Here is a 26,941-nt window from a genome sequence, read left to right on the forward strand (position 1 = left end):
GTTAGTCATCTGTTTATTCAATTTCATCTAGAGCAATAGATTTTTCTAAACACTTCTTGGCCAACCTCAATTTTTGCTCTTGGATTACTTCTCTTTTATTCTTTGCATCCTTCAAGATGGCCTCCAAATTCAATTTTTGCCCTCAATCCAATAGCAAAATTTAGTTTGGTTGAAGGATGCAAAGAAAAAAACAGAAGCAATCCAAGAGCAAAAATTGAGTTTGGCCAAGAAGTGTTTAGAAAAATCGATTGCTCTTGATGAAATTGAATAAACAGATGACTAGCAAATTGCAACAGATGCCACAGCTAAAGGGAAAGCAAACTGATATATCCATCTGTTGCAACAGATTATCCATATGTTGTAAGTTATCTGACAGGTGGAATATATTTTGCAACAGATTACCAATCTTTATCTTTCGGAAATACAACAAAAAGATAAAATGTTGTATTTAGATCCATTTTTTTTCTAATTTACTTATTAATAAAGTCACCAGTATTATTTAAGTAACACAAACAACAAATAAATTTCGAATAGTTTCAGCAATATTAAATTAAATCCGGATAGTTTGTTAATTACATTTTATCCCAGAATTTCGAATTGTGATACATATGTTAAGCAGTGATACATATATGGACTAGTGATACATATGTATATATATCACTAGTATATACATATGTATACAGTAGTGATACATATAGCATATGTATCACTAGTAAATATGAATCCGGGATTTTATGTAATTTTTTAAAACATTAAGGGACACTGTGTAATATAGTGTCTTAAATATGGGATTTGTGTAATTTTTTGTTTTAAGGGTTATGAACAGTCGTGGCTTTTTGTTTGACTAAATTCAGTCCTTTTCAATTCTCAATCATTTTATAAATAGGTCCCTCCGGCCTCCTCACTCACTCACTCTCACTCACTATCATTCATTCTACTATACTTACAATAATAATATGTCAGATCTAAATTCGTACAAAAAGGTTCATATCGAGTCCTTGCAGGAAATAATCACCTGTATAAGCTCGAGCACACATATATATGTATATACAATACTTGGCCGTTGGAGCCATCACGTCTATTAACAAAACACCACCTTGACTGTACATTAGGTCTACAAAGCCTCCAGACAATACACAGAGTTTAACTAAGGTCGGGACACACCCCACCATATAAGTAACTTCTATACAATACCAAAAGTGACTGGATATGACACGAAAAGCCCCGAAGCAAACTGGAGCTCACCCAAAGCAGCTGGGTATCCTGGCTCCTACTTGTGCGGTGTATGATCTGAGGTACCTGTGCCTGCAGCATGAAATGCAGGTCCCCCGTGGGGGACGTCAGTATGAAATATGTACTGAGTATGTAAAGCTGTAGATAATCACATATGATATAGGAGCTCAATAGAAATCAGAAACAAGTGAATAAATCGTAATAGGAGTGGACCACACTTACTAGAACTTGTGACAACCTATACATTGAATTTATTCAATCACTTTACCTTCGTTCTTATCATCTTTGTAATCATTACTGTACTGTACTGTGACCATTAGGCTGCCTCCATTACATATCAAATGGGATCGACCCATGATAGGCTTATGCCCCTGGGATACCACCCATAAACACATAACTAGGGATCGACCCATGATAGGCTTATGCCCCTGGGATACCACCCGATAAGAGAGAACTTCCATCACTTAGTTCAATTAATCTTTGAGATTGTTATTTCGGTCGCCACCGCATTTTTGATACTTTGAAACAATGATACATCAATAAGAGACATATAAATAGACCATCAATGCAATAACAATGAAGTAGAACTCATTGGCACATCAATGAAGTGTTTTGGAGTCATCAATGCCATAACAATGAAGTAAGAACTTATTGGTATATCAATGAAACATTTTGGAGTCATTAATAACACATGGATCTTGTTTGAGCAACCGGATACCTTCTGACATTCATTAGTGCAATAAACATGTAAGATTTGGAAAACAAGTAAGTATTGGAATGTCTTGACATTTTGTAGGGTGGAAATAAGTTCATTGGTAACGTAGGACATCATACAAAACCATTATGGATCACATGTTACTGAATAACTTTGGAAACTTTCTTAATAGAACAATTGTTCACTATCATGACAAAGATATGGTATAGAGTATGCTTTACATACCTGACTATCAACCTTCAATACTAGTCCAAATGGACTTCTCGTCTTTTCGGATTACCTATCTACAATGAACATATATAGCAATCTAGTATTAGCGATCAAATGTCACAATTCAATTATTTGAATTCACCAAACTAGTGGTTAAGTAGTAAGCCTTAATTACACCATAAAGGGTGTCACTTTAACCTTCTTATACTCCAATTACATTCACATGTCATGCATATTCATACAACATCCTCCAATATCAAGTTTGGATTTATTTATCCTTCCAACCAATCCATTAAACCAAATTGAGCCATAGACATAAATAATCATCAATTCAATAGTATATCACCATATCCACCTTCCATAACTCAGTTACCATATCCACCTTCCACAATTCAATACAACCAAACCATGCAAAATAGTCCATAACCCTATTTCCATCACCTTTCAATAACAACCAATACATATAATCCTCTATCACACATATACATATGAAAAAGAACAAGGCAAACAATATTCATACCTTAGAATTCACCTCTTGATTATGCAATCCTGTTTGCACAAATAATAGGTGTCGTTCAAAGCTCTCGAGATGACAAACACAATTATCGGATTACTTTGGAATTTCTACGGTTGAATCAAAAGTAATTTAAAGGTCAAATTTGGCTAGGGTTTGTTCTTTCTCAATGATTGATGATGAAAATGAGTTTTTGAACTCATATACATGTATATATACACATATTCCTGTCTATAATATCATAGGGAATGACCAAAGTGCCTTTAAAATTTAAATAATGTCAAATCTGTCCTTTGGTGGACTGTTTTGATAAGCTAAATTAGATCGACCATAACTCTTTGCTCCGATATCGGGTTTGGGTGAAATTGGTATCGTTGGAAAGATAATTCAAAGGGCTTTCATTTCCATTTCGTCCTGCACAAGGAGTTATGATCGTTCGAAGTTGACCCTAAAAATCTATTTTGAGAGGCTGAAGTAAAACGAGTATAACTCCTTACTCAGATGTTGGATTTGGATGAAACCAATTGCATTGGAAAGAAGACTCAAAGATCTTTCTTTTCATAGGTCGCAGCTCTCTCAGTTCATTATAGTAAGGGAGTTATGATCGTTCAAAGTTGACCCAAAAAATTGACTGGCCTCAGTAGTTTGTGTGCAGGAAATTTTCCTGCACATTTAACTATTCCCAAATATCCCGGCCACCGTTTTATAGTTTCGAACGTGCTCGATTATATCCGAAACCTTCCGTTTTTGGAAATCTTTATATCATTGGAAAACTTATTCAATAACCTTCGTATGGAACCATCGACGAGCAAATTCTGGTATAAATAAAATAAAATAAAATTAATTCCATATAAATAAGACCAATACACGTATTTGAATACGCCAATACACGTACTTGAATACGGGGTGTTATAATGGGTTGTCTGATGCAACATATATACAATCTGTTGCCATAACTCAATTAATTAAAATGGTTATTAAAGAAATGAAAAGATTAAGTTACCACCAGCTTGATTTAATTAAGTCATTTCTTTTCACAGAAAAGAATAAGGAAATAAATGATAAACACAATTTAAACTGTAAAAACTCACCAGAAATATTCTTATTTTTAAATCTTCTTTATTAATTTATATAATTAAAAAGTCAAAAATTTTGGATGTCATGAAGATAATTTTTTTTTTTAAAGATATATATATTATATGTTGCAACAAATATATTATATGATGCAACATATTAACTATTTGTTGAAACGAATGATATATCTATTGTAATAGATGATTTATCTGATGCAACAGATATATAATCTGTTGTGCAACTCCGTGTAAAAAATAAACGGTTGCTGGAAAGAACTAATTATTTTAACAATTAGAAAGCTAAGCTTCAAGCTGAAAAGTCATGATCTATCATAATATTGCTTAATTTAATTAAGTCATAACTTTTTACAGTAATCAAGAATGTCATTAATAAATAGAGGTGAACAGTTGTACCTTTAAATCTGCTTTATTAATTTATATAATTAAAAGGTCAGAAAATTTGGATGTCATGAAGATAATATATTTTAAAATATATATATATATATATATATATTATGTTGCAACAGATATATTATCTGATGCAACATGTTATCTATTTGTTGCAAATCATAATATATCTGTTGTAACAGATGATTTATCTGATGCAACAGATATATTATCTGTTGTCCAACTCGGTGTAAAAAAAACAGTTCCTGGAAAGAACTAATTATTAATAATAATAAAGTTGAAAAGTCATGACCTATCATAATATTGATTAATTTAATTAAGTCATAACTTTTTTACAGTAATCAAGAATGTCATTAATAAATGGAGGTGAACAGTTGTGCCTTTAAATTTGCTTTATTAATTTATATAATTAAAAAGTCAGAAAATTTAGAACTCAATCGTTCGTTCTACTACACACTATTTATTCCTCGCTCTTGTTACACCTTCAACTACTTTCTCTTCAAGGACTTGATAGTTTTTTCTTGTCTCTGGTAATTTTTTTTTATACTTTTGTGTAAATATACGTTGTATTACATTACATTCGAATTCTTTCTTTTCTTTACTTTTGTGTTTACGTGTGTGTTTTATCAACTTATGCATTTTTTAGATATGGCTGATCCTGTGTGGGATGTCGCTATTTTATAAGACGCCATGAGGGAACTGTAGAAGGAGATTCATGACCTGCACTGGGAGTTGGCCGCCGTCAGAGTAAGGATGCTGCGGGAGATCTGCAGGCTGCGGAGGGCGCTGCTGCTGCCCTTTAAAGATTGGCCGGCTGGCCATACAAATAATAATGATGTTAATAATGATGATAATAATAATTAAGTTTTTTTTCTGTTATCTATGTATTTTTTTTGTTTGTTTTATAAAAAATTATGGTTGATGGACTTGACTTTTTATTTCTTATTTAATTTTTGAGCTGTCTGTTTGTATTTCTTAACGAATGACATGTCTACAATTTAGGAATAATTTGATTCCAGTATCAATACCAAGAACATATGAGTTATCTGTTAGGTTTTGTGTGTGACAAGAGCTGTATTTTGTTGTTCGAAACATATTAGTAATTTGATGAAACAGATTATTTATTTGTTGAAACAGATTACTAATCTGGTGCAATAGAATACCCATCTATTCGATTCATAATCATATTACGGGTACCTAGAACCCTTAAACATGAATCCAACATGAGTCTACTGTTACAACAGAACATTTATCTGGTGTCGCGGTTAATGGATTTGTTTAAACAGATTGCTCTTGTATTGCATTCATGTTCGCGTGCAAACTATTGTTGTAAAACAACACAAGCAGTTACCCAGATTTAACTAAAAAGTATAATCTGACTTACCAAAGTCTCCTCTCAAGTAAATTTCAAAGTTGAAAGTGATTTACAAAATAAAATTTGACATAAGAATTTGATTAAAGAGCAGCAGTTGGGGTAACAACAACAGCAACAATGGTCAACAAGAAGAATATGAAATTGATAATAAAGTATAAGATGATGATAATGAATCAAAAGATGATGAATAAAGCAGCAGCAACAATGAACAACAAATATCGCGAAGAGAGAGAAAATAACCACGGATGAGAGGAGAGAAAAAGACGCATTTTTTCCCTTCGTTCCCTGTTATATATCAACTAACATTTGAATCAAAGCGTAAATTTAAAAACTTGTGGGTTATTTTAAAAATTTTCAAACTTTCTTAAACCATAATTAAGTAATTGTCACCTTTACTCAATTATTAAGACTTGTGTCACCTACACCTCATTTTAAAACTCTTTTCTCACCTGTGGCCCAAACCCCCAAGTTACTAGGTAAATTTAATTTGCTATTGTAACTTATTTAATTTTTTGCATAAAATTGGATAGCTTAATCAAATTAACTTATAACGGTGCATAAAACTTAAAATTTACAAAGAAAAAATGCTTGATTTGCGATTTCGGATTGCTAGAGCTCGATGTTGGATCAGAAGGCTTGGGCTTCGCTCTGTTCCGCCTAGTACAGGGTCATATTGCAATTTTGTCCTATTTTGTGTTAGTTATCTATCCAAAATAAATAGTATTAGAATTTTTATAATGCATAAATTTATATTTTAATATTATGATATTTTACAAAGTCTCACGTACATAGGAAAAATAAAATTTAATTGCTACCCCCCTCCAAAACACATTGACATAAATGGCCAATTGATATGTTACACAAACACAGATAGTCCCCAAAATGAAAAAAAGTAGCACTGCCTCATATTTTGTAGGCCAAACCCATTGATAGCTCCTTAAACTTGTCCCTAAAATTCACTTAGGCCCCCAAAACTAAGACTTGTACCTATTAAATCCCTAACCCCCCCCCCCCCCCCCCCCAATTTGGTTCCAATTGAGCATTTTTTGCCCACGTCTCATCAGCTTCCAGGTGCGTGTCTCCAAACGCCGCTGATGTGGAAAGTTATTCCACTTAAAACCCTCCACGTGTATAAACTAACTCCACATATACTTAATACATTTTAATTTTAAATGGAAAAAATTTCATTCCACGGAAGTTTTTCTCTCTCTCTTCATAACCCTAAATTAACCAAATTTTCACTCAAATCGAAGGACAAATTTGGGGGGTTTCCTCAGATCTTCCTGGTGTAAGTGTTCTTATGATTTGTATTTGTTAAATTTTGTTGAATTTTAGCATATTGTAGTTTTTAGGGTTTTGAAATCACTGTTACGCCTATGATTTTGGGAATATTCCATCTCCTTTCTTAACATGCATTAAAGGTTGTATCTTTTAGCTTATTGATGTGTACTCTGGCTATATTCCGTGGCCATTCCGTTAAGTAACTTTGAATTTTTACCCTTTGTCACAGGTGACGTAATAAATGGAGATAATTTTCACAAAAGTGCACCATGGGGATCCTTTTCCAATACGAGTGTCCCTACATATGTTGCAAGTTGTGTGCCAGAGGTAAGGTACATTGACAAGGACCACTTTTCCATACTGGAACTATTCTTTTATACTAAAGAATTAGGGTATGAAGCTGTTAGGGGTTTTATTATCAAGATGCAGTAACTAATTAGTTCAAGTTGGTTAAAAGTGACAAACATCTTTATGAACTGGTTAAAGATTTAAAGAATGAGGACTCTATCGATTTTTATGTCTATCATATTTTAGATGAACTAATTATTGACCCTGATGGTCCCACTGGTTTTTTTACCTGCACCTGATATTATTGAGTGTGCAGACCTAGAAAGAGAAAATGTTGGTGTTGGTGATAGTGCTAACATAGAGAGGGAATCTGTTGGAGTAGAGGAAGAGAGGGAGACTGATGTAGAAGATGTTGGTGTACAAGGAGGTGATGAGGCTGATGTAGAAGATATCCATGTATAAGATATTAACCTATAAGATTTTGGTATAGAAGGAGGTGATGAGGCTGATGTAGAAGACATTAATGTAGAAGATGTTAATAGGCTAACAAGTGAGTTATCAAATTATTTGAGTAGTGATTCAGATCTTGGAGATATTCCTTCAGAAGATAACTCAGATGTTGATGAAGAGTTGAGGGCTTTTAGACAAGAAAGAAGGGAAAAAAGCCAACAATAAAGAAAGAAACAAAAAAGTAAGAAAAAGGCTGTTGAAACTGAAGAAATACCTGTGGGAGTTGCTGGTTGTGTAGATAGAGGCTTTGGGGATATTGGTAAAAGTAAGGCTACCAAATATTTTGGAAATTTGGGTAGAGATGAGGAATATATTGATAGTTCTGATTATTGGAGTGAAGATAGTAAAGAGATAGATGTAGATGTTGTTAGAGGAGTAGATCTACCTAGAATGAGAAGCAAGAAAACTAGATATGATGAAATTGTGAGTTTTCTGTGTTTGAGCTTGGAATGATTTTTGCAGGTGCAAATTAGTTTAGAAAAGCTGTTGCAGATTATGTTGTAGAGTATAGAAGGTAGGTGAAGTTAAAACCTAATGAAAAACATAGAATAAGGGTGAAGTGTTGCAGCTAATTGCAACTGGTTGTTGTTTGCTTCTACTGATAGGGATTCAGGTAATTTTACTGTTAAGAACTATAACCCTATTCATAAATGTATACCTCTAAACAAGAACAAGATGTGTGATTCAAAGCTGGTTGCTAGAAAATTCAAGGACAGAATAGCTTCCCAGCCATACATTAGGATTTGGGAAATTCAGGATTTAGTAAAAGAGGTGTTGGGTCTTTATGTAGGTAAAACTATTTGTTATAGGGCTAAATAGATTGTTATGAGGGAGAATATGAGAGATTGGAAGCTGGAATTTGCCAGATTATGTGACTATGCAGATATGATCAAGACAACAAATCCTGGAAGTTCTTGTTGGATAAAAATTGACAAAGAAACTGAACCAGGAAAGAACCTCTTTGTTTATTTCTATATGTGGATGGTTAGATGGGTGTAGAAAAATTATTGGTTTTGATGGATGCTTTCTCAAATGAGCTTGTAAGGGTGAGTTGTTGGTTGCTGTGGGGAAAAATGGCAGCAACCAAATGTATCCTATTGCATGGGCAGTTGTGGATACTGAAACAAAACATAGCCGGAACTGGTTCATAAGGTATCTGATTGCAGATCTAAATCTAGGAACTGGTGAAGGCTTGACTGTAATGTCAGACCAACAAAAGGTACCACCACTTAATTATTTTTCTCATTACTTGACTTTATTTTCCAATAATATTCCTGTTCTAATAATACTTAATACTTATTACAGAGTTTTGTTCCTGTTTTGATGTATCTGCTACCAAATACTGAGAGAAGAATGTGTGCTAGACATATTTGGAGCAATTGGCATGTGCACTGGAGAGGAGAAGAGAGAAGGAAACCATTTTGGAAATGTACAAAAGCAAGCTTAGAAGTAAAGTATAGAGAGGAGATGCAAGCAATATCAAGGCTAGGTAAGAAAGAAATAACTGAGGACATGCTGATTAATCCTCCTACTTCTTGGTGTAGGGCATATTTCAAAACACATTCCAAATGTGATATTGTAGAAAATAACATGTGTGAGACTTTCAATTCTTGGATCTTATCTGCTAGACATAAGTCCATAATCACAATGTTAGAGGATATCATACATCAACTGATGAATAGACATATAGATATGATTAAATTTGCAGAAACATAGATTTCAGACATTGCACCTATGGCAAGAACTATTTTAGAAGCTAACAAGGAATATTCAAATAGGTGTAGAGTTCTATCATTTGTTGTTCACTTGGACAAAAAGTATTGTGATTGTAGGTTATGGATGTTAAGAGGTATTCCTTGTCCTCATGCTATTTGTGCTTATTATTACTTGAATGTAGATCCTGATCAGCATGTAGAGCACTGGTATAAGAAAGAAACCTTTCTTAAGTCTTATAGCCATTTCATTCAACCAATTACCAATATGAGATTGTGGTCGGAAACCAAAAACCCATCAATTGAACCTCCAAAACCAAGAAAGATGCCAGACAGACCTGGCAAAAACAGAAGGAAAAAGAAAGATGAGCCAAAAAAAATGGGGCAAACTCTCAAAAAAAAGGTGTCAAAATCACTTGTTCAAGGTGCAAGAAAGTTGGCCATAACAAGACTGTGTGTGCCAAAATGGTAAGCCTTAAATGAATTTCATAATAGTTTGTAAATTTAACATATTTCTTAGTTTTTCATATTTCTGTTTGTATGTTAGAATGGGATAGGGCGCAGTAATAGTAATCAACCTAGCTGTCAGCCTGAAGCTTCATGGAATCCACCACCACCATAATCAAGTTCTATTTGTGGTGACACCAGTGCAATGACAAGACATACCTACACTCAAAGTCAGACAACAAGAGTAAGTTATATATGTTCTGCTGCCTTAATATTTTTGTCCTGCTTAATATTATTATTGAAAAATGTTAAAAATATTGTGTTGCATTTATTCACAGTCAAGCTCCACTTTTCATACATATGCAACTACACAATCCAGTCAATCAGGATCTATTTGTGCTGACACAGTTGTTGTGCCAACAACACCTCAAAGAAAGGTGTCAAGTATGGCTGGTAGAGGTCAAGGTGCTGCTGGTAAAGGTAAAGGTGCTACTGGTAGAGGTAAAGGTTATTCTGATAGGGATAGTGGTTCTGGTAGTGGTCAATTTGGTGCTATAGGAGAGGTGAAAGAGGAATTGGTAGAGGTCAAGGTGCTGCTGGTAGAGGTCAAGGTGCTGCTGGTAGAGGTAAAGGTTGTTCTGGTAGGAATGGTGGTTATGGTAGTGGTCAATTTGGTGCTGACGGGCGAGGTGAAGGAGGAATTGGTAGAGGTCAAGGAGGGAGTGCTAGAGGATTGCCAAGAAAAATAGCCAATGCAAGAGGGACCCATTTGAAAGTGGAAGAAATGTTTCTTCCAATCAAGTACCACCTTTGCTGACCAATAAGAGGTCATACAATGCTACCTCATTTGCTGCTGCTACTGGATACAAAAGGCCTGCAACTGGTTTTGGTGTTTACTCTGATCCAACAACTGGAACCCACGTGTACAATGTATTTATTTTTGTCTCATTATTTACTTATAATAATGTTTGCCCTAATGTTTTCATTCAAGTTTTCAATGTTCACTGTCTTACAATTTTGTCTAATTTTGCAGCCAGGTACATCAAGTGAGAGGGTTCTTTATGGAGGTATAAATTTAAGGAGTGCTTCACCAACCGTTATAGATATTGGTTTTAAACCTAGTGGCCTAAAGTGGAATGGAAAAGATGCACTCACCAGCACACAATTGCAACAAATGAAAGCAAATAAGAGAAAAAAAGTGAAAACAACCAAGTCTTCTTCATCAATTGGATCTTCAAAGAAGTAGTTCATTTAGAAATGATTTGCACTGTAATGAGGGATAATGTCTCTGAACAAATTGTGTTACTAGTTTTTGAATAACTTTTTCTTAGGTAGTAATTAATGATTTTGGTGTATGTTGTAGTAGAACTATTCTGCTCAATGTTGAGCCTTTTTTGAACACCTTTACATCATGTATGCAGTTCTTAGCTCAATCTTGAGCTGTGTTAATATGATATCCAGCTGTTTGCACTTGTAATATAGTTCATTTTTATCATAACCTTCAGTAGCTACAAATAGGCTGTATGGTAATATCTTCAGTAGCTACACAAGTAGACACAAAGTAGCCAATTGACAATGAGATTATCATACAAAAATATGTCAATTCATTCAAACAACTACTACAAACAAACCAAACAACTACTACAAACTAGGCCAACTACAAACTGAACAAACAACGACTACAAACTACTACTACTATAAACTAACAAAACAACTACTACAAACTAACCATTACAATATCCAATTGCCTATTCAATAGGCAAACTTAACTACTACACCTTACACCATATTGAAGAACCACTTTACAGTTAGAATAATGAGAAGAAGTAGAACAAGTCTATTCAATTTGAGCTTAGCACATTCCCTTTCAAGTTTAACTTTTTTGAGTTTTTGCCTCACTGTAATCAACTTCCCTTCACTATCTTTCAATTTTTCACACAAAGTGTCCCTCTCTTGTTCAACGTCTTTGAGCTTTTGCTTCAATCGATCACACGAATTTTCACCATCTTTGCACCTAATCATTAAGCTCGACTCTACCTCAGGATATTGATGCACAGATATTGAAGGTTTTGGATCAATCCATCTAAAGTACTCATATCCACCATTTTCCTAAAATGAAAAAATAATAGAATAATAAAAAAATAATTAAAATCTGTGAAAATGATACAAACCTTTGAAACTTTACATCCAACAAATCTACGACCCGAATTTGAAGGAGTCCTTGAAGTTCTTAAAGGACAAAATTCGGAACAGTAACACAAATCGGGAACATCAATATTGACGGAATTTTTCGACATTCTCATCGAAAATGAGAAAAAAATAATTTAAGAGAAATTAGGAGATAACTTTGATAGTGAGATGAGAGAAGTTGATGAGAACTCATCTATGGAGGAGAGAATGGAGAAAGGAGAAGAGTAAATTTAGGTTAAAAAGAGGGAAATTGAAGGGAATGGCAAAAGTAACGTTATTTAACGTTAACTTTTGCCACATGGACAATTTTTTTAGTTTTCACGCGCCTTATGCGGTTGCACAGCACGCGCAGTGCCATGTGGGCAAAAAATGCCCAATAGGAACAAAATTGGAGAGTTTAGGAGTTTGATAGGTACAAAGCTTAGTTTAGGGGCCTAAGTGAATTTTAGGGACAAGTTTGAGGGGCTATCGATGGGTTTGACCTATTTTGTATAACATGATTATTAAAGAATATTGAAATTAGTTATCCTTTAAATAATAGTATCAAAATTTATTGCTAATTTAAATTAAAAAAAAAATACACTCTGAGATAGGACTGGACATAAAATATCGAAAACAAAAGTATCAAACCGAATAAAAATTTTTGGTAATTGGTATTCGATAACTCGATATTTGGTATGGTATTTGGGAGTAAAATTTTAATATTTCGGTATTCGGGATTGAGTTTGGTAAAAAATATTAATACCGTTTGGTATTTACCGAATATCGATTTTATATATATATATATATATATATGTCTAACCTACTCAATAGACAATAGTATTAGTCAATCCCAAAGAATCTCTTGGACCTTGGTAATATATATGTAAAAAACAACAAAAGAAATACTAAATAGGTTTCTCTTAAATATACTCTTTAAAGTTTAGACGTACATTTGAGCATTTCCAACTTTAATATCGTATTACCAAAAGCCGTACCGAACCAAAGTTTAATTTACCGATTATCAAATTACCGAGCCGATATTTATAAGTATGGTATCTGGTATCTACTTTCAAATACCGATAACCGAATTACCGAACCCAAAATTTGAAAATACCGAACCGAATCCCGAACGCCCACCCACCCCTACTTTGAGATAACATCATAGTAAATAATCACATTATAATTTGTGTTCAAAATCAAACACCACCCTGAAAAGATGATGTGTTTTTATAGACTCGACAAAGTGGTCTCCAAGTTTAGTTGTAGGAGAATTACATCCTCAGTAGCAGCAACAGGAGGCGGTGTTCCCTGTAAGGGAGCAACAAAAGTGATGAGGAAACCTGCAGTTCTTTACCATTACCCATGCCCTGATGGTGCTTTTGCTGCTTTGGCTGCTCACCTTTATTTTTCTTCAATACATATAACTCCTCTTTACTTCCCCAACACCGTTTACTCTCCTCTCAGGTATATGTATATCTTCCTTTGCTTCTTGCATTTCAATGGTTAAAAGGGTCTTTTCTAATGATCTTGCTTTTTGTTTGTAGGGTGGAGGACCTTCCTCTAGATGAAATTGATCATGTTTACCTATTGGATTTTGTGGGTCCTTCTGGTTTTGTTCAACAACTCAAGTCTAAAGTTGATTGGTAACTTCTTTTCTCTTCTTCTGTGCTTTCTTTTGTTGAGGTATATTGGGTAAATTCTTAGACACCTTGGTAATGGTGGCGAAACCAGAAATTTCGGTAAAGGTGTTCAAGATTTAATATATAGAGTATGAAAAATATAATATTTTACCTTTATGCATACTATAAATTTTTCGATGGCGACCCTTCCCTACATGTGGCTACGCCGCCGCGTTGGTAACATAAATATGCTGCATTATAAATCTCTCTGATTGAGAACTTATATTGTTCAGAGATTCTAGATTCTCTATCCAGTGGCAGTTTGTTGCAAAATGGCAGTAACTGATTTTCAGAGTCTTTTTTTTGTCAATTTTGACCCCTTTTCTAATGGCCACCCTATCATTTTGATTCGTTTGGAGTTAAAGTTCATATCTTTTTTGAGGTAGAGGTAAGATTGCATACACGTTACCCTCCCCGAATACCCACTTTGTGGGGATTATACTGCGTATGTTGTTGATGAAGTTCATATCTTTTTGTGCAAAAATGTTTGCAATTTTGTATGTGCTCACGAATTAATGGAACCACATGCTTGCGGTTTCTATACTCATTGCTTTTTCCTTTTGGGGGGGTCTATGGTCAGCGTTGTTGTATTGGACCATCACAAGACTGCACGAGAGCTTTTAGGTGGAGGGATATCTGTGACTGAAAATGTGAGTAAAGTGATCGACATGGATAGAAGTGGGGCTACTATTGCTTATGATTATTTCAAGGAGAAGCTCATAACCGGGAACAATGACAAAGCTGCTGAAAGCAATGCACTAAAGATTGCTGAATTTGACAGAGTCAGGAGATTGTTCGAATATATAGAGGACAGAGATTTGTGGAGATGGAGACTCCCAGAGAGTAAAGCATTCAGCAGCGGTTTGGATGATCACCATATCGAATATGATGTTAATTTGAACCCCTCCTTGTTTCAACAGGTGGTCTCTACTTGCTGTTATTTTTTCTAATTGGCAACTGTCTTGTTATTGAAGTGGTTGTAAACCCAAGTAATTAAGACTCTTTCTGCCAAGGGAAGATACTATGCATACAATGATGAAGTCACTACCCAAATTAGAAGTGTCTATTTCCAGGATTGATTTATTCATGAACTGAGTACACACCTGTGGTTGAATAAGTTTTATGAATAAAAATGGTTGGTTACATCACGTAGCAGAATTAGATCCACTTGAAGTAAGGAACTGAAGCAGCAACTCAGTATAACTCTGACCTTCTTTGCTTCCTTAATTAACCTGAGAGGCTTGGAAGTTTGGGACAATTGGTGCAAAGAGCGGCAGATTTTTCAAATATTTAAATCCTGGTGACATGCACCACAATCATATACTTGAACATAATCTAAGCAGTTTGTTATTGCCAAATTCTTCTTTTTGTGTGTTTGTAGGTCGTTTGCTACACCTCTAATGATTTCCTTTTCTGCAGTTGCTTGCTTTGGATCTAAAATCTGTTATAGAGCAAGGAAAGATAAGCTTGTCCCACAAACAGAAACTAATAGATGAGGTCCTTGAGCAGTCATTTGAGATTGCACTTGGAACTGGAGCATTTGGATGTTGCCTGGTATGTTCCAAGAATTCTTCATCTTGTGACTATGGAAGTTTCGTAATGAACTTTTAGTTGTTAAATAGGGAACTTTCCATCATATGTATTGAATCAAGTAACTGTAGTTTATAGCAATGAGTGGCTTTGGTTAATACATGCTAGGCTTTATGGCGTGCTCTTCGTGCATGGATAAACAACTGAGCAAACATTAGAAGTATGTGTGTTAAGTGAAAACTACCAATGCTTATGGAAAAACCATTGAGCTGAAGGACTTAACCGGGCTTTTAATTCTTCAGAAGGAATGATGAACACACAAATGCTAGTGATATTACTATTGCTTTTTTCATAAAGGTAAAGTTGCAGTGATATTACTATTGTTATAACACATGATGCACCTTTCCTGGCTTTAGAGCTCATGAGATCATCTTTGTAGTGATTGGTCACTTATTCCTATTGTTATAACATATGATGCACCTTTCATGGCGTTAGTGCTCATGAGATCATCTTTGTAGTGATTGGTCGCTTTTTGGAAGTTATCAATGATCCAAAGATTAAGTGGCTTATGTCACTTGTAATTGGAATTTCATCTTTCAAATGAAAGACATAGGTGCTTCTTCCCATTTTGTCCTAGGCTTGGTGGACAGAGTTACCTGGTATCTGTTTGTTTCTGGTGGGAGGTAGGAGGTATCAGTGGATTTAGGCGAGGTGCGCGAAAGCTGGCCCGGAAACCACAGTTATCAGAAAAAATAAAAATTCTACTGCAGCATCATTCACCGAAACTGGCCTTAGGCTGCCTAGCTGCCCACTGCCTGTCTCTTTGTTTAGAGTGTACTGACAGACGTGTTCAGATGTACATTTTCCCGAGTGATACGAAATTTTTTACCATTACTGCGCAAGGTCTAGCAGATCTAGAATGTGCTAAATCATTTAGGGCATAGTAGAAGTGCAATTATCTGTGTTAAGCTAGAACACATGCTCTATTGCTTGCTGAGGTTTGCCTGAGAAAGAAATATCTTCTAATACATTTGGTGTGATCTGTTGGCTCACTGGAGACTGTGCGCTTCACTCATAGCAAGTACATGACAGGGGTTTGAGTTAGTTTGTTAGAAATAAGACAAGGTTAATAATCATGTTAGGTTGCTATCTTATGCCTTATAGTCATCATACTTAATGACAGTCACATAATAGTACTATAAGGTTTGTGGTTGAGCAGATTGCATTTGTTTACGGCTGGAAACTTCTGAGTGATGTCTTGATTACTGAAAGCTCCTGACCATACAAGCTATGTGAATTTAACAACTCAAAGGTGTGCTCGGGGATGGTCATTTGTTTATCTGATACATTCACGGGTATGAATAACATGTATCTCTTATATGGAGGCTGTTTACATTTCCAATTTTATAGGATGCCCCCAAGGCCCAAACAACTATATAGGCAGTTTATTTGGAAATACTCTGTGTACCACTTCTCTTTACTAGTTCTTTGGAAGATGAAAATGAATGTGCCCTCAGTGTTTGAGGCTGACCGATGAACTCTGCAACTGTACCTTAAAAGATATAGTTCCTTCTATTTCCATCCAGAAAATGCAACAACCTATGGCTTGCTGATACATATTTTTTTCTAATTGGGGTCCTTCTCTAGTTTCACCTATTTTTAATATAATGCTGATAGTCAGAAATTGTCAGCAACCAGATATTACTGTTGTCTGCAATATTTACTGTAGACTAAATTTATAAACTGTTTTCATATTGCTCAGAGAATTTGAGAATGACAAGATGATTCAATCTCTCCTGTAGGCAGTTAATGCAGATTCTTTGTCTGAATTAAGAAGTGAGCTTGGGAATCAGTTGGCAGTCAAAAGCTGTAATATGAAGTTGCGGTTTGTACTTCCCCATTTCTTGTTTGTTTCAATTTCTATGATGCATTGTTTCTTTATTCTTTTCCTCCTTGCTTGTTACCTCCCTGTGTCTTGTGATGCATTCCTGATAATATAAACTTGCAAAACAAAATTGTGAAGCAGGTATTAGTTAAATGGCGACCCTAAAAGTGGGTACTGGTGCACTTCGCCCTTTATCGGTTGGTTCAGTCTGGTTTTGTGTATTATCGGTGCACTTTTATCGGTTTTTGATTTGCAAACACACTAGACATTATATGATTGTCTAAATCTATGCAAAGACCTTTTTGCATGATGAAGTCTCAAATTAGTTTTGCTAATGACACTCATTTCATGTATAGGTTGTTGGAAGTTGGATTAGGAGTTTGTGCATAAAATTATAAGCATTTATCTTGAAAACTATTTAAGTGAGAACTTCAAGTATACTGATAATCTGAACCAAGATTGCTACTTGCATTCATCTGTCTATTGGCCCGTTGTGGGATGTCGTATGAATGTGGATTAGGGTAATGTAATTTATCTGTGTGGCGAATGTCTGGGAGGCTCCGCAAGTTTGGTGCATTTTTTAAAAGATCTACATGAGCTGACATGTGTATTAGGCAAATATAAGAAAGCTGAGAGAGCAATTGTTTCAAGTGTTTTTGGCAAGTGAAAGACAATGAGCTGTTAAAAAATATCGGTGAGTTAGTGCAAATATGGAATTGCAGAGACAAAAGAATGTAGGCTGGATAGAAATGCTATAGGGTTAGTGCGAAAATGAAAAAAAAAAGAGTTGATGCTGCTGACAAAGCATGCTGCAGATTGTCTTTTGCTGAGGTTCTAGAATGCTGTAATTATGGGAGGTGGTCAGAGGTCCTGCATTCGGCTGTGGGTCGCTATATATCATGTTGCACCAAGGGTGTGGCCTAGCGGAATGAAGTGGGTGCAAACTGTTGAAACCAGGGGTCAAAGCCAAGCATAAACAAAGAACACTAGGCGGAATGAAGTGGGTGCAAACTGTTGAAACCAGGGTTCAAAGCCAAGCATAAACAAAGAACACTAGGTGATTTCTTCCCATCTACCCAAGCATTGGTGGACGGAGTTGCCCAGTACAGCAGCTTCTGTGTTGGTTTCTGTTACGGCCCAGCCCACTAGTGATATTGTCACTTCTGAGTCGTTTTAAAACGTGTCACTAGGGAGTAAGGCTTGTTAACATATATACACAACATGTCTCCTGTGTTTTACCGATGTGGGACTTCTAATCTTATTCGCTGAGACTCAGTTTGAACTCTAGCCCCCGTCGACAAGGCCGACACAGGAGTGCCTCTCATACCATTTGTAATGTAACGGCCCAGCCCACTAGTGATATTATCCGCTCTGGGCCTAGACGCGCATGGCTTTAAAAACATGTCACTATGGAGTGAGGCTTGTTTACATATATAACCAGCATCTCTCTTGTGTTTTGCCGATGTTGGACTTCTAATCTTAATCTGGGGTGTTATAGTTTCTTTGGTGGAATAGTCAAGGTGTGCCAAAGCTTGTCTGGTCACCCGCGTTATCAGAAAAATGGGAAATGATCAACAACAATGTGGACTTCCGTAAGAATCGTCTTGGTGTGAAGGGGAGAGTAGCAGAAAGGGAAATTACAAGAATTGTAACAGAGTGAAGTTTAGAATTTCCCGTGTTCAACATTATTACTGATAAAAATTTCTTCATTACACCTAAGACTTCCACTGCAACAGTAAGCATTTTTTTAGTGAAATATGGCAACCAAGACTTGATTCATAACTATATATGGTATAGCCTATAGGTGAGTGACAAAGCCTGACATCAATGTTGTTCAGTCCTATGGCCCCCAAAAAGTCGATGTACGCGCAAGCTAGCCTGGACACCTTGAGATATATTTTTGAATTTGATGAAAGTAGAATATAACTAGAAGTCCCGTCAACCATGTGTCATTTCACGAGGCTTCAAGAGAAAGCTATTAACTAGTAAAATAGTATCTTATTTGATTACTTGCTGAATGATGCTTCTAGAAATAGTTCTTCATTGTGCTCGTTGGATGTATTTCAGGGGGATTGGAGCTATTGTTTATAAGGTACCTGAGCTTGAAAACAATGATATGTTAAAAGTTAGCCTGAGGAGCATTGGTGATGAAGATACGACATCTATCTCGCAGGTTCTTAGGGTCTTTTCGCTTTGTTTACTTTCCAAGTCTTTCAATGAGTAATAAAATACAGTTTGCAGTCATGTATAATATATTTCTTGGGAATTTGCAGGCATTTGGTGGTGGTGGGCATCGAAATGCCAGTTCATTTATGTTAAAATCTGCTGAGTTTGAGAATTGGAAGGTTTCAAATAGAACTTCGACATAGATGAACAACTGCTCGGAAGATCCAACTAAGTTTGCCCCTTTGCCTGAGCCCATGTACTATCCGGCAGCTAGGTCTTAGGTAAAGCCCGCAATCAAAACAGAATAAGCCAGAGCTTATGTGCGCCTATGGCACCTTCATTTTGTGCACGTGATCCTACTAACCATCTGCTTACATCTTTTCTCCCATGATGATGGAAGTAGGATAATCCTTCTATTGCTAATATAGTTAGAGGTGGTTTGGTTTGCGTACTAAATTATCTTGTGATTATAGTGCTGCGATTATATTCCTTGGACTAATCTATTCCCCTTGGGGGTGGGGATTAAATAATGCTAAGTTGGATGGGATATCACACCTTAGGATTTGCATGATTGCAGTTGCTAATGTTAGACTTCCAAACCTTATAGTCAAAGATGTTTTTTTAAATTTCTCTTAAATTTCAAAAAGTATGTGGAGAACAAATGGGTACTATTTATGGCTAATGAAAAAGAATGTTCAATACCAGTCGATTATCTTTTTGCTTAATGGGATCTGCTTTCGCAAGGCATGTAGATGCAGTGGTCTAGTTTGCTGCTGGTACCTCAAGTAGACAATTTCTTACCGATGTGCCAAGTTGAATTCAACTTCCTGTTTTTGCACCAACATCTGCTTCTCTCTCACGAAACTGGTGAAAGTCCTTTCCTTTGCTGCAGCTTTCACAGTCCGGCTTTTTCCTCGCACCAGATTGGGCTGCGTCGTCATACCTTCATACCTTTGCCCTGATGTCCTATATCTTAAGGTTTCCCTGTGGCAGAAAGTTTTGAATTTATGCAATAAAACTCAATACTATATATGTTCTCACCATTGAATTTATTTTACGACACGGCGTTTCATTTTGCACCCTATCTCTACCATGTACAAAAAGTTAATATACACATCTTTTAAGACACAATTTCATTGCCTAGGTGTAATCCAAAGTTTTTACCTTTAGTAAATGTCAAATAATTCCAAGCACTTGACATGGAATTCTTTTCCAATCTGTTTCTGTCAGAGGATCAATACTACTAACATTTCATATCACATTGAAAAACAATCCAGCCATAGTAATCTCTCAAGAATTCATTGCCCTAGATATCTAAAATTTTACCCCTAGTAGATGTCAAATAGTTGCATGCACTTGACATTGAATTCTTTTCCAATTACGGAGGTGTTTCTGCCAGAGTATCAATTCTCCTAAAATATCATATCATATTGATGCCTAGAGTATCATATCCCATTGATATTATAGTCTTAACATTTCATATCACGTTGATGTTATAGTTCATGAACTATGTTCAATGATTGTCACGTCCAAGTCAGGAGTGTAGGGTTCAAAAATCTTCGTTTGAACATGAAATGTTCAATAGAGAGTGACACATTTGACATTTTCCCATGTAGCTTCTGGCCTATGATAGTGCTAGCCGTCTTTAATTTGCTCTATAATTAGGCCCCTACCAACTTACTAACACATTGCTTAAGTACTAGTAATAGTAGTAAAATTAAAGGCCATACAGTAACGGCTGATTGTGATGTTAGTTTTTGGTAGCCAATGCCTTCGCGCCATCTAATTTACGAAATATGTACACAATATGTATAAATAGTGTATCCGTTATTACATTACATAGTATACATATACTATACACAACATATGCAACCGAGGTGTATATGTAGTGTATACTTCGACTATATTAGTAAACTAGATGGCTGAAGTCTACATCTATTTGTACTGATCTCAAAAGAATTTAATATAAGAAGAGGAGAGTAAATAACAACCCCTTTGCCTTTTATTTCACAAGTATAACACCATGACAACCTCAAAGAAAGAGGTCAAAATCAGAACCTGTAAAGCCACAAGATAAGCTGGCTGTACAGGTGTATATAATATGACCAGTCACAAAAACCAAATAATTAAAAAAAAAATAAAAAAAATCCTAAGTACAATTAGCGAAATCATTGTTCATAATTAAGGTACAAAAAAAGAACAAAAAAGTTACATAAATTTAATTATCATCAAATAATATTGATTATTATGGTAAGAATAATTTTATCTCATCGATCGATCGGTCACTGAAAGCTCCAGCTACTGTTTATAAATTTGTGAAAGCAAGTGGAGAGATTTCTTCACCTTGAAAGGGAGAATTGGAAGAATTACACCATGCATCTTCTGTAATAAACTGCATCCATGAATCATCTTTTTCATCTTCTTCAATGCAACAGGAGGAGGAGGCTAATGGAACATCTGGAGATGGTGTTTGGTACTGATCATGAACATTATTATTATTATTAATCCCTTGGGTTAATGGGTACTCAAATGACGGTACATTAATACTAGGTTGCCCTAGTTCTTCTATTTCTGAACAAATACCATTTTTCTTGAATACGCGACACAATGCATATGAATCCTGCTTGTACAACAAAACAAATAAACAAAGAATATTGTTAATTATTTATATTGGTTATAAGAGTTTAACTTCTAATGATTAATGGGCCAGGAACAAGTATAATCCAACATTTTTGTATAAAATTTAAAATCACATTATTGGGATTACTATTCCATCCAAGCTAATACATGCATGACATATGTTAGAACAGACACAACTGCTATATTTAGTTGTGGTTAATTATATAATGTACATTTTCACTTTATTAAATCATTCAATCATAATAAGTTGAACTGATTTAGTATAAATGCCTAAGTACTACCCTCCTGGTCTCCCAGTAGTCAAATTAATTACTTAGTATAATAAGGTTACTCATGTTAATAACTACCAATAAAAAGTGAGATTAGTTTGAGCTGTCATATCTAGAATCTTTATTCTTTTCAGAGAGAAAGAGCAGGTGGGGGTTGGGGTTGGGGGTTATTGACTAAATCTTGTATGGGAGCATCAAACAAGTACATTATAATTTGCTGACAACAAAAGTTTTGAGTAGTCAATAATTGGGGCTCTGCTGGATTTATTTAGATATGATTAGAAAAAAAAAAACTAGGGGGAAGAGATCCTAAAGTAGAGGGACAGATACTGAAAAAGGGAAGATCATTGTTCTTCCTTCTCTACTTGTATGTAAAACAAAGTATAGTTAACGATTCTTCTTGTCCCTACTAAAAAAATCATTTCACTTAAACTTAAAAATGTGCTTCAATGATAAATTTGGGGGATGGGTACGTGGGCAGAATTAAAGGGTTCACCAAATCCTTACATTGTATATAATCATTTAATGAAAAGTCTGTCTTCACCACTAAGTGTAAATGGGACTAATAATACCATCGATGGTCTTATTTTTTTTTTGTACTAAGTCCCAAAATGTGGAATTTTTGTAAACAAAGAGGGACTTAAGTTGTATGGTGAAGTCATTGTTAAATCCTAAATATGTAAGTTGGGGGCCAATGGGTAGTAGTGAACATCCATTGGCTTATTAAGGTAAAACTGGAATAAAGTGAAAAGCAACCGACACCTTCTTACAGAATGAAAGTGGTACTTAATTGTTGGGGGTGGGGACCCTTTGCTTTTTAGGTTAAATCCAAGTTATGATGATTTCAATTTTTGGTGGAAGAATCTTTGATTAGTGTATTTTTTAATCAATGATCATTAAAGAAGAAAAAAAAATCAAACAAAAAGAGAAAGTGAGAATAACATTACTTATGATGATTGGAGGCTTATAATAGATTCAGTCATATGGAAGGATTTTACTTTTGTCTTACTATCCAAAGACAAAGTGAAGCTATAGACTTTTTTCACTCAAAGAGATCTAAAACCTGTACAAGTAACGAATATGTCTTATTTATTTAAAATTATCATAAAAGGTATCTTATCATTACACAAAATATCACACCAAATAACACTCAATGTGGGTCCTAATAATATATACAATTAATAAAGCCATAGAAAATCACGAGATCTCATGTTCAATTCTCAAAAATCATTAGATGAATAGAGTATACTTGTGCTAGCGGGAGATAACAAGTAACATCAGAAACTAATCAAACGTAAACTGACTCAAAACATCACGATTATTAAAACAAAAAGAGGTATATACTATTCCATATATCAACCAAAATGGTACTAAAAAGAGAGTAAGTGCTAGCAAGAGACAAAAGCCCTAGCTTTTCCATGCATGCCATGCAGTCCACGTTCCTCTCTTTATTAAGTATTCTCCTTATCAATTTTTCAAATTGTACGTAACTATCATCTTATGATCATCCGATATAAAATGTTTTTTCCACTTCTTTTCTTTTAGCCGAAGATGAATTTTTTTCACTCTTTTGATGTCTTTAATAATTCACTTTTTTTTACTGGTGTTTTTTGCCCTTGAGGGGTGGGGTGGGGGTGGGGGGTGGATAAAAAGCCAAATAACATGGGGGGGGCACATGGTAAAGACAGATTAATCTTGTTGCTTTTTATCACATCCTTTTACTGTAAAAAAGAAATTTGAAGAGAAACATGTTGAGAGCTAATGCTTTTTATCTCCAAATAATTACGGCTTATAAAATCCATGCTTTTAAAGTCAAATGCTGACACCTGTGTCTAAGTGATGTTAAAGATTGATTAAAGAACAATTTGGTTGGTAATTTGGAGTACTTAAACTCTTTTTCAAAGAGATTAAAAGTTTTGAAAATCATAATTAACGCTTGGAAAAAGAAAGAGACAAGGATTTCAAAAGCAAAAAGAATGGCATCTCAAACAATAATTGTTACTATAAATTAAGTGGTCTGACTTAAATTTCTCCATGATAAAAAATCTTACTTTTCTTCTTAATTTCAAATACAAGAACCGTTTGTATATAAACTAATGGTTGTTTAAATCAAACCAAGAAATTTAACCTAATAAGTTAAAAATTGAAAGGGGAGTACGTAGATATCACTTAACTATGGTTAATTTGTTAAATGATTGTATGAAAGACGTTTATTTTGAATCCATGAGGTTGGTGTAGGTACCAATTTACTTGTCCTTTTATCGTTCTTATTTTTACTTTATTTACTATCTCTCTGCATTTGCATTTATCTGAACTCTACAAGTATTTAAGCAGGGTAAATCGTCATAATTTTTAAAAATTAAAAAAAAAATAAAAAGAAGAAAGAAAGAGATGAAGTAAAGCAATATAATGATGATGATCATGTACTTAAGATCGAGTCCAAATCATTTAGGATTAGGGTTAAAGATCTAGCTAAACAATCTTAATTTTCAAATTGGTACATTCTGTTTTAATTACCCATGATTAAATGAAAATATACAAACACATTAATGCAAATATATATAATGTTGCATAAAATTAGAATCACACAATACGAACTACCTGAATGCTGGAGATTTCTTCACATTCTTTATCATCTAGTCTATACTCATGCATTACCCAATCAGTTCTAATCCCCTGTGGTGCTCTTCCCCTGTAATACACCAACGTTTTCTTCATCCCAATCGCGCGATTCTGCGATGACACTCTCCTATCTTTCCCTGTCGATTTCCAGTATCCAGCTCTAGTGGCTCTGTTCGTTCTGAACCCGTTCGGATACTTCCTGTCCCTTGGACCAAAAAAATACCACTCCGGATCTCTACTTGGCAAAAAAGATTTCTCTGATACATACATTGAAGTACAATAATTCAGCAAATTGAAAACAAAGAATGTACAAAGAAGAATGTGAATTAATTAAGGAAATTGAACCTGCTAATTCCCAAGGCTCACATTTGTAGAGATCAACTTCAGGGATGATATCAAGTTCAATCTCTTGGCCATGGATTTTTCGTTTGAGATAGTAATTAACGAGTTCTTCATCGGTGGGATGGAACCTAAAACCAGGAGGGAGACCGACGGGCGCCATACGATCGAATCGATCGATATCCGCCACTAAATGTGTAGAGCGAGCTAGTACTGTATTGTATTGTATTCGGAGGCCATCAACAATAATGTGTGGGTGTATATATAAAAAGGATTCAAAGTAGCTTGTCTTTGAGTCATTTTTCACTTTATTTCTCTTTTCCAGATTCTCATAAAACGTTTCTTTCAAGCACTACGTACTGTCTTCTTGCATACTACTGGTTGGTCATTGGTTTGTAATATATATAACACCATTCTACTTATTAGTTTAGTGTTAGGTAAGGCCCACGAGGCACTGGCACAGTCAGAAATTTGGTGAAAGGTGTGAAAAATCAAATATACTTTCAGAATAGATCATATTTAACCTCTATATACACCACATAATTTTTCAGCTAAGGGTGTGCACTGGACCATCCGTAGCCTAAGGTGGCTTCACCCATACCAAGCGTGAGGCTGGGTTGGCCGAGTCAGAGTCGTGAGTGGGCTTAGTTAAGAAATGAAACTAGGCACTTGCTATCAGCTATAGCGTTTGGCATAATAATAATAAGGGTTTGATCCTCACATTTAGTTTATTAGTTTTCCATATTGGAATATATCTCTTTGGTCACAATAGTATAGCTAGGTAGTAGTACTGCAAGAAAGAAGAGAGGCCGACCACCACCTTTGCTTTCTCTTGTGAAAAGTCATATAGCTAGTGCGTGCCTAACGCAAGGAGAAACATGAAAGGTCATTCACACCGCTTGATCACTCCTTTTTTCCCCTCTCTGTGTTTTTTTTTTTTTCATTTGGATTCTTATGTATTTATGTTGGGGTTCAATTAATTTGGTGTTAGAAAGTCTCAATTTGAAAAGAAAGTGATCGCACTAACAAACCTCGTGATTTAGAAATTAGAATAGATGGGTATTTACCATCTAGCACAACCTTTCATTGCTCCCGAGTCCTGATCGGGGGCGGAGCTAGCATATATTCAGGGTCGGGGTTTATTCGAATTTTCTTCAGTAAAAAATTACAATAGTTATATGTGGTTAAAATAATTTTCATATATATAATAAATGTTGAACCTCATTCAACTAGTTTATATATACACGTTTAAACCCCCTTAATGAAAATCTTGGTTCCACCACTGATTCTTGTGATCACTCTCATGTGTAAGTACAACCTAGAGAAATATTATCGTTACCACTAGCATTTTTCATCTCGTGATTGTAGGAAGGTCAATTTTGCTCGTAGTCCTTATGATATCTGACAAAACATATATAATCTTTAATTATTTGAAGTGCTATATATTATGCTGCGCTTCTAACTTATTTCCTTTACTAGTAGGTAATTAGTGGGGCGGGGGTAAATAATACTACAAAAAATAAGTCCAGGAGATTCATACGATCATCTCATAGTTTAGTTGTGTACATATAATTGGCAATTTCATCCTAGTTTAGGGGTGTTTCTATACATTATCACTACAATTAAAGGTTCGTGTACCATTATTATAGGTAGGGGTGTACATAGGTCGGGTTGGTTCGATTTTTATAAAAAAAAAAACTAAACCAATCATGTCGGTTTATTAAAACTATAAACTAAATCAAACCAACATAAAATTGATTTTTTCGGTTTAAGTTTTAGTCGGTTCTTTCGGTTTTGGTTCGATTTTTATTAAAAAAAAAACTAAACCAATCATGTCGGTTTATTAAAACTATAAACTAAATCAAACCAACAT

General features: G+C 35.0%; 2 protein-coding genes across 3 annotated transcripts; one reads left to right on the plus strand and one right to left on the minus strand.

Moving 5' to 3' along the window:
• Positions 1-13,126: 13,126 nt before the first annotated feature.
• LOC107862803 lies at positions 13,127-19,902 on the plus strand. The gene is made up of 7 exons (XM_016708465.2): positions 13,127-13,402; positions 13,483-13,581; positions 14,198-14,537; positions 15,037-15,171; positions 16,950-17,032; positions 19,100-19,205; positions 19,306-19,902. The coding sequence occupies exons 1-7, from the start codon at positions 13,155-13,157 to the stop codon at positions 19,399-19,401; spliced, it is 1,107 nt and encodes a 368-aa protein (XP_016563951.2). The 5' UTR covers positions 13,127-13,154; the 3' UTR covers positions 19,402-19,902.
• A 1,276-nt stretch (positions 19,903-21,178) lies between these two features.
• On the minus strand, positions 21,179-25,334 carry LOC107866035 (NAC domain-containing protein 86). Of its 2 annotated transcripts, none has more exons than XM_016712219.2 (3): positions 25,075-25,334; positions 24,709-24,986; positions 21,179-21,818 (listed from the first exon to the last, which is right to left on the minus strand). In XM_016712219.2, the coding sequence occupies exons 1-3, from the start codon at positions 25,229-25,231 to the stop codon at positions 21,504-21,506; spliced, it is 750 nt and encodes a 249-aa protein (XP_016567705.2). In that variant the 5' UTR covers positions 25,232-25,334; the 3' UTR covers positions 21,179-21,503. The 2 variants fall into 2 exon arrangements, with proteins under 2 accessions (XP_016567705.2, XP_016567704.2); XM_016712218.2 differs by having other exon boundaries at positions 24,706-24,986; positions 25,075-25,333.
• Positions 25,335-26,941: the final 1,607 nt, after the last annotated feature.

This window comes from Capsicum annuum, chromosome 3, assembly GCF_002878395.1.
Source record: "Capsicum annuum cultivar UCD-10X-F1 chromosome 3, UCD10Xv1.1, whole genome shotgun sequence".
In the NCBI taxonomy this organism is placed as follows: domain Eukaryota; kingdom Viridiplantae; phylum Streptophyta; class Magnoliopsida; order Solanales; family Solanaceae; genus Capsicum; species Capsicum annuum.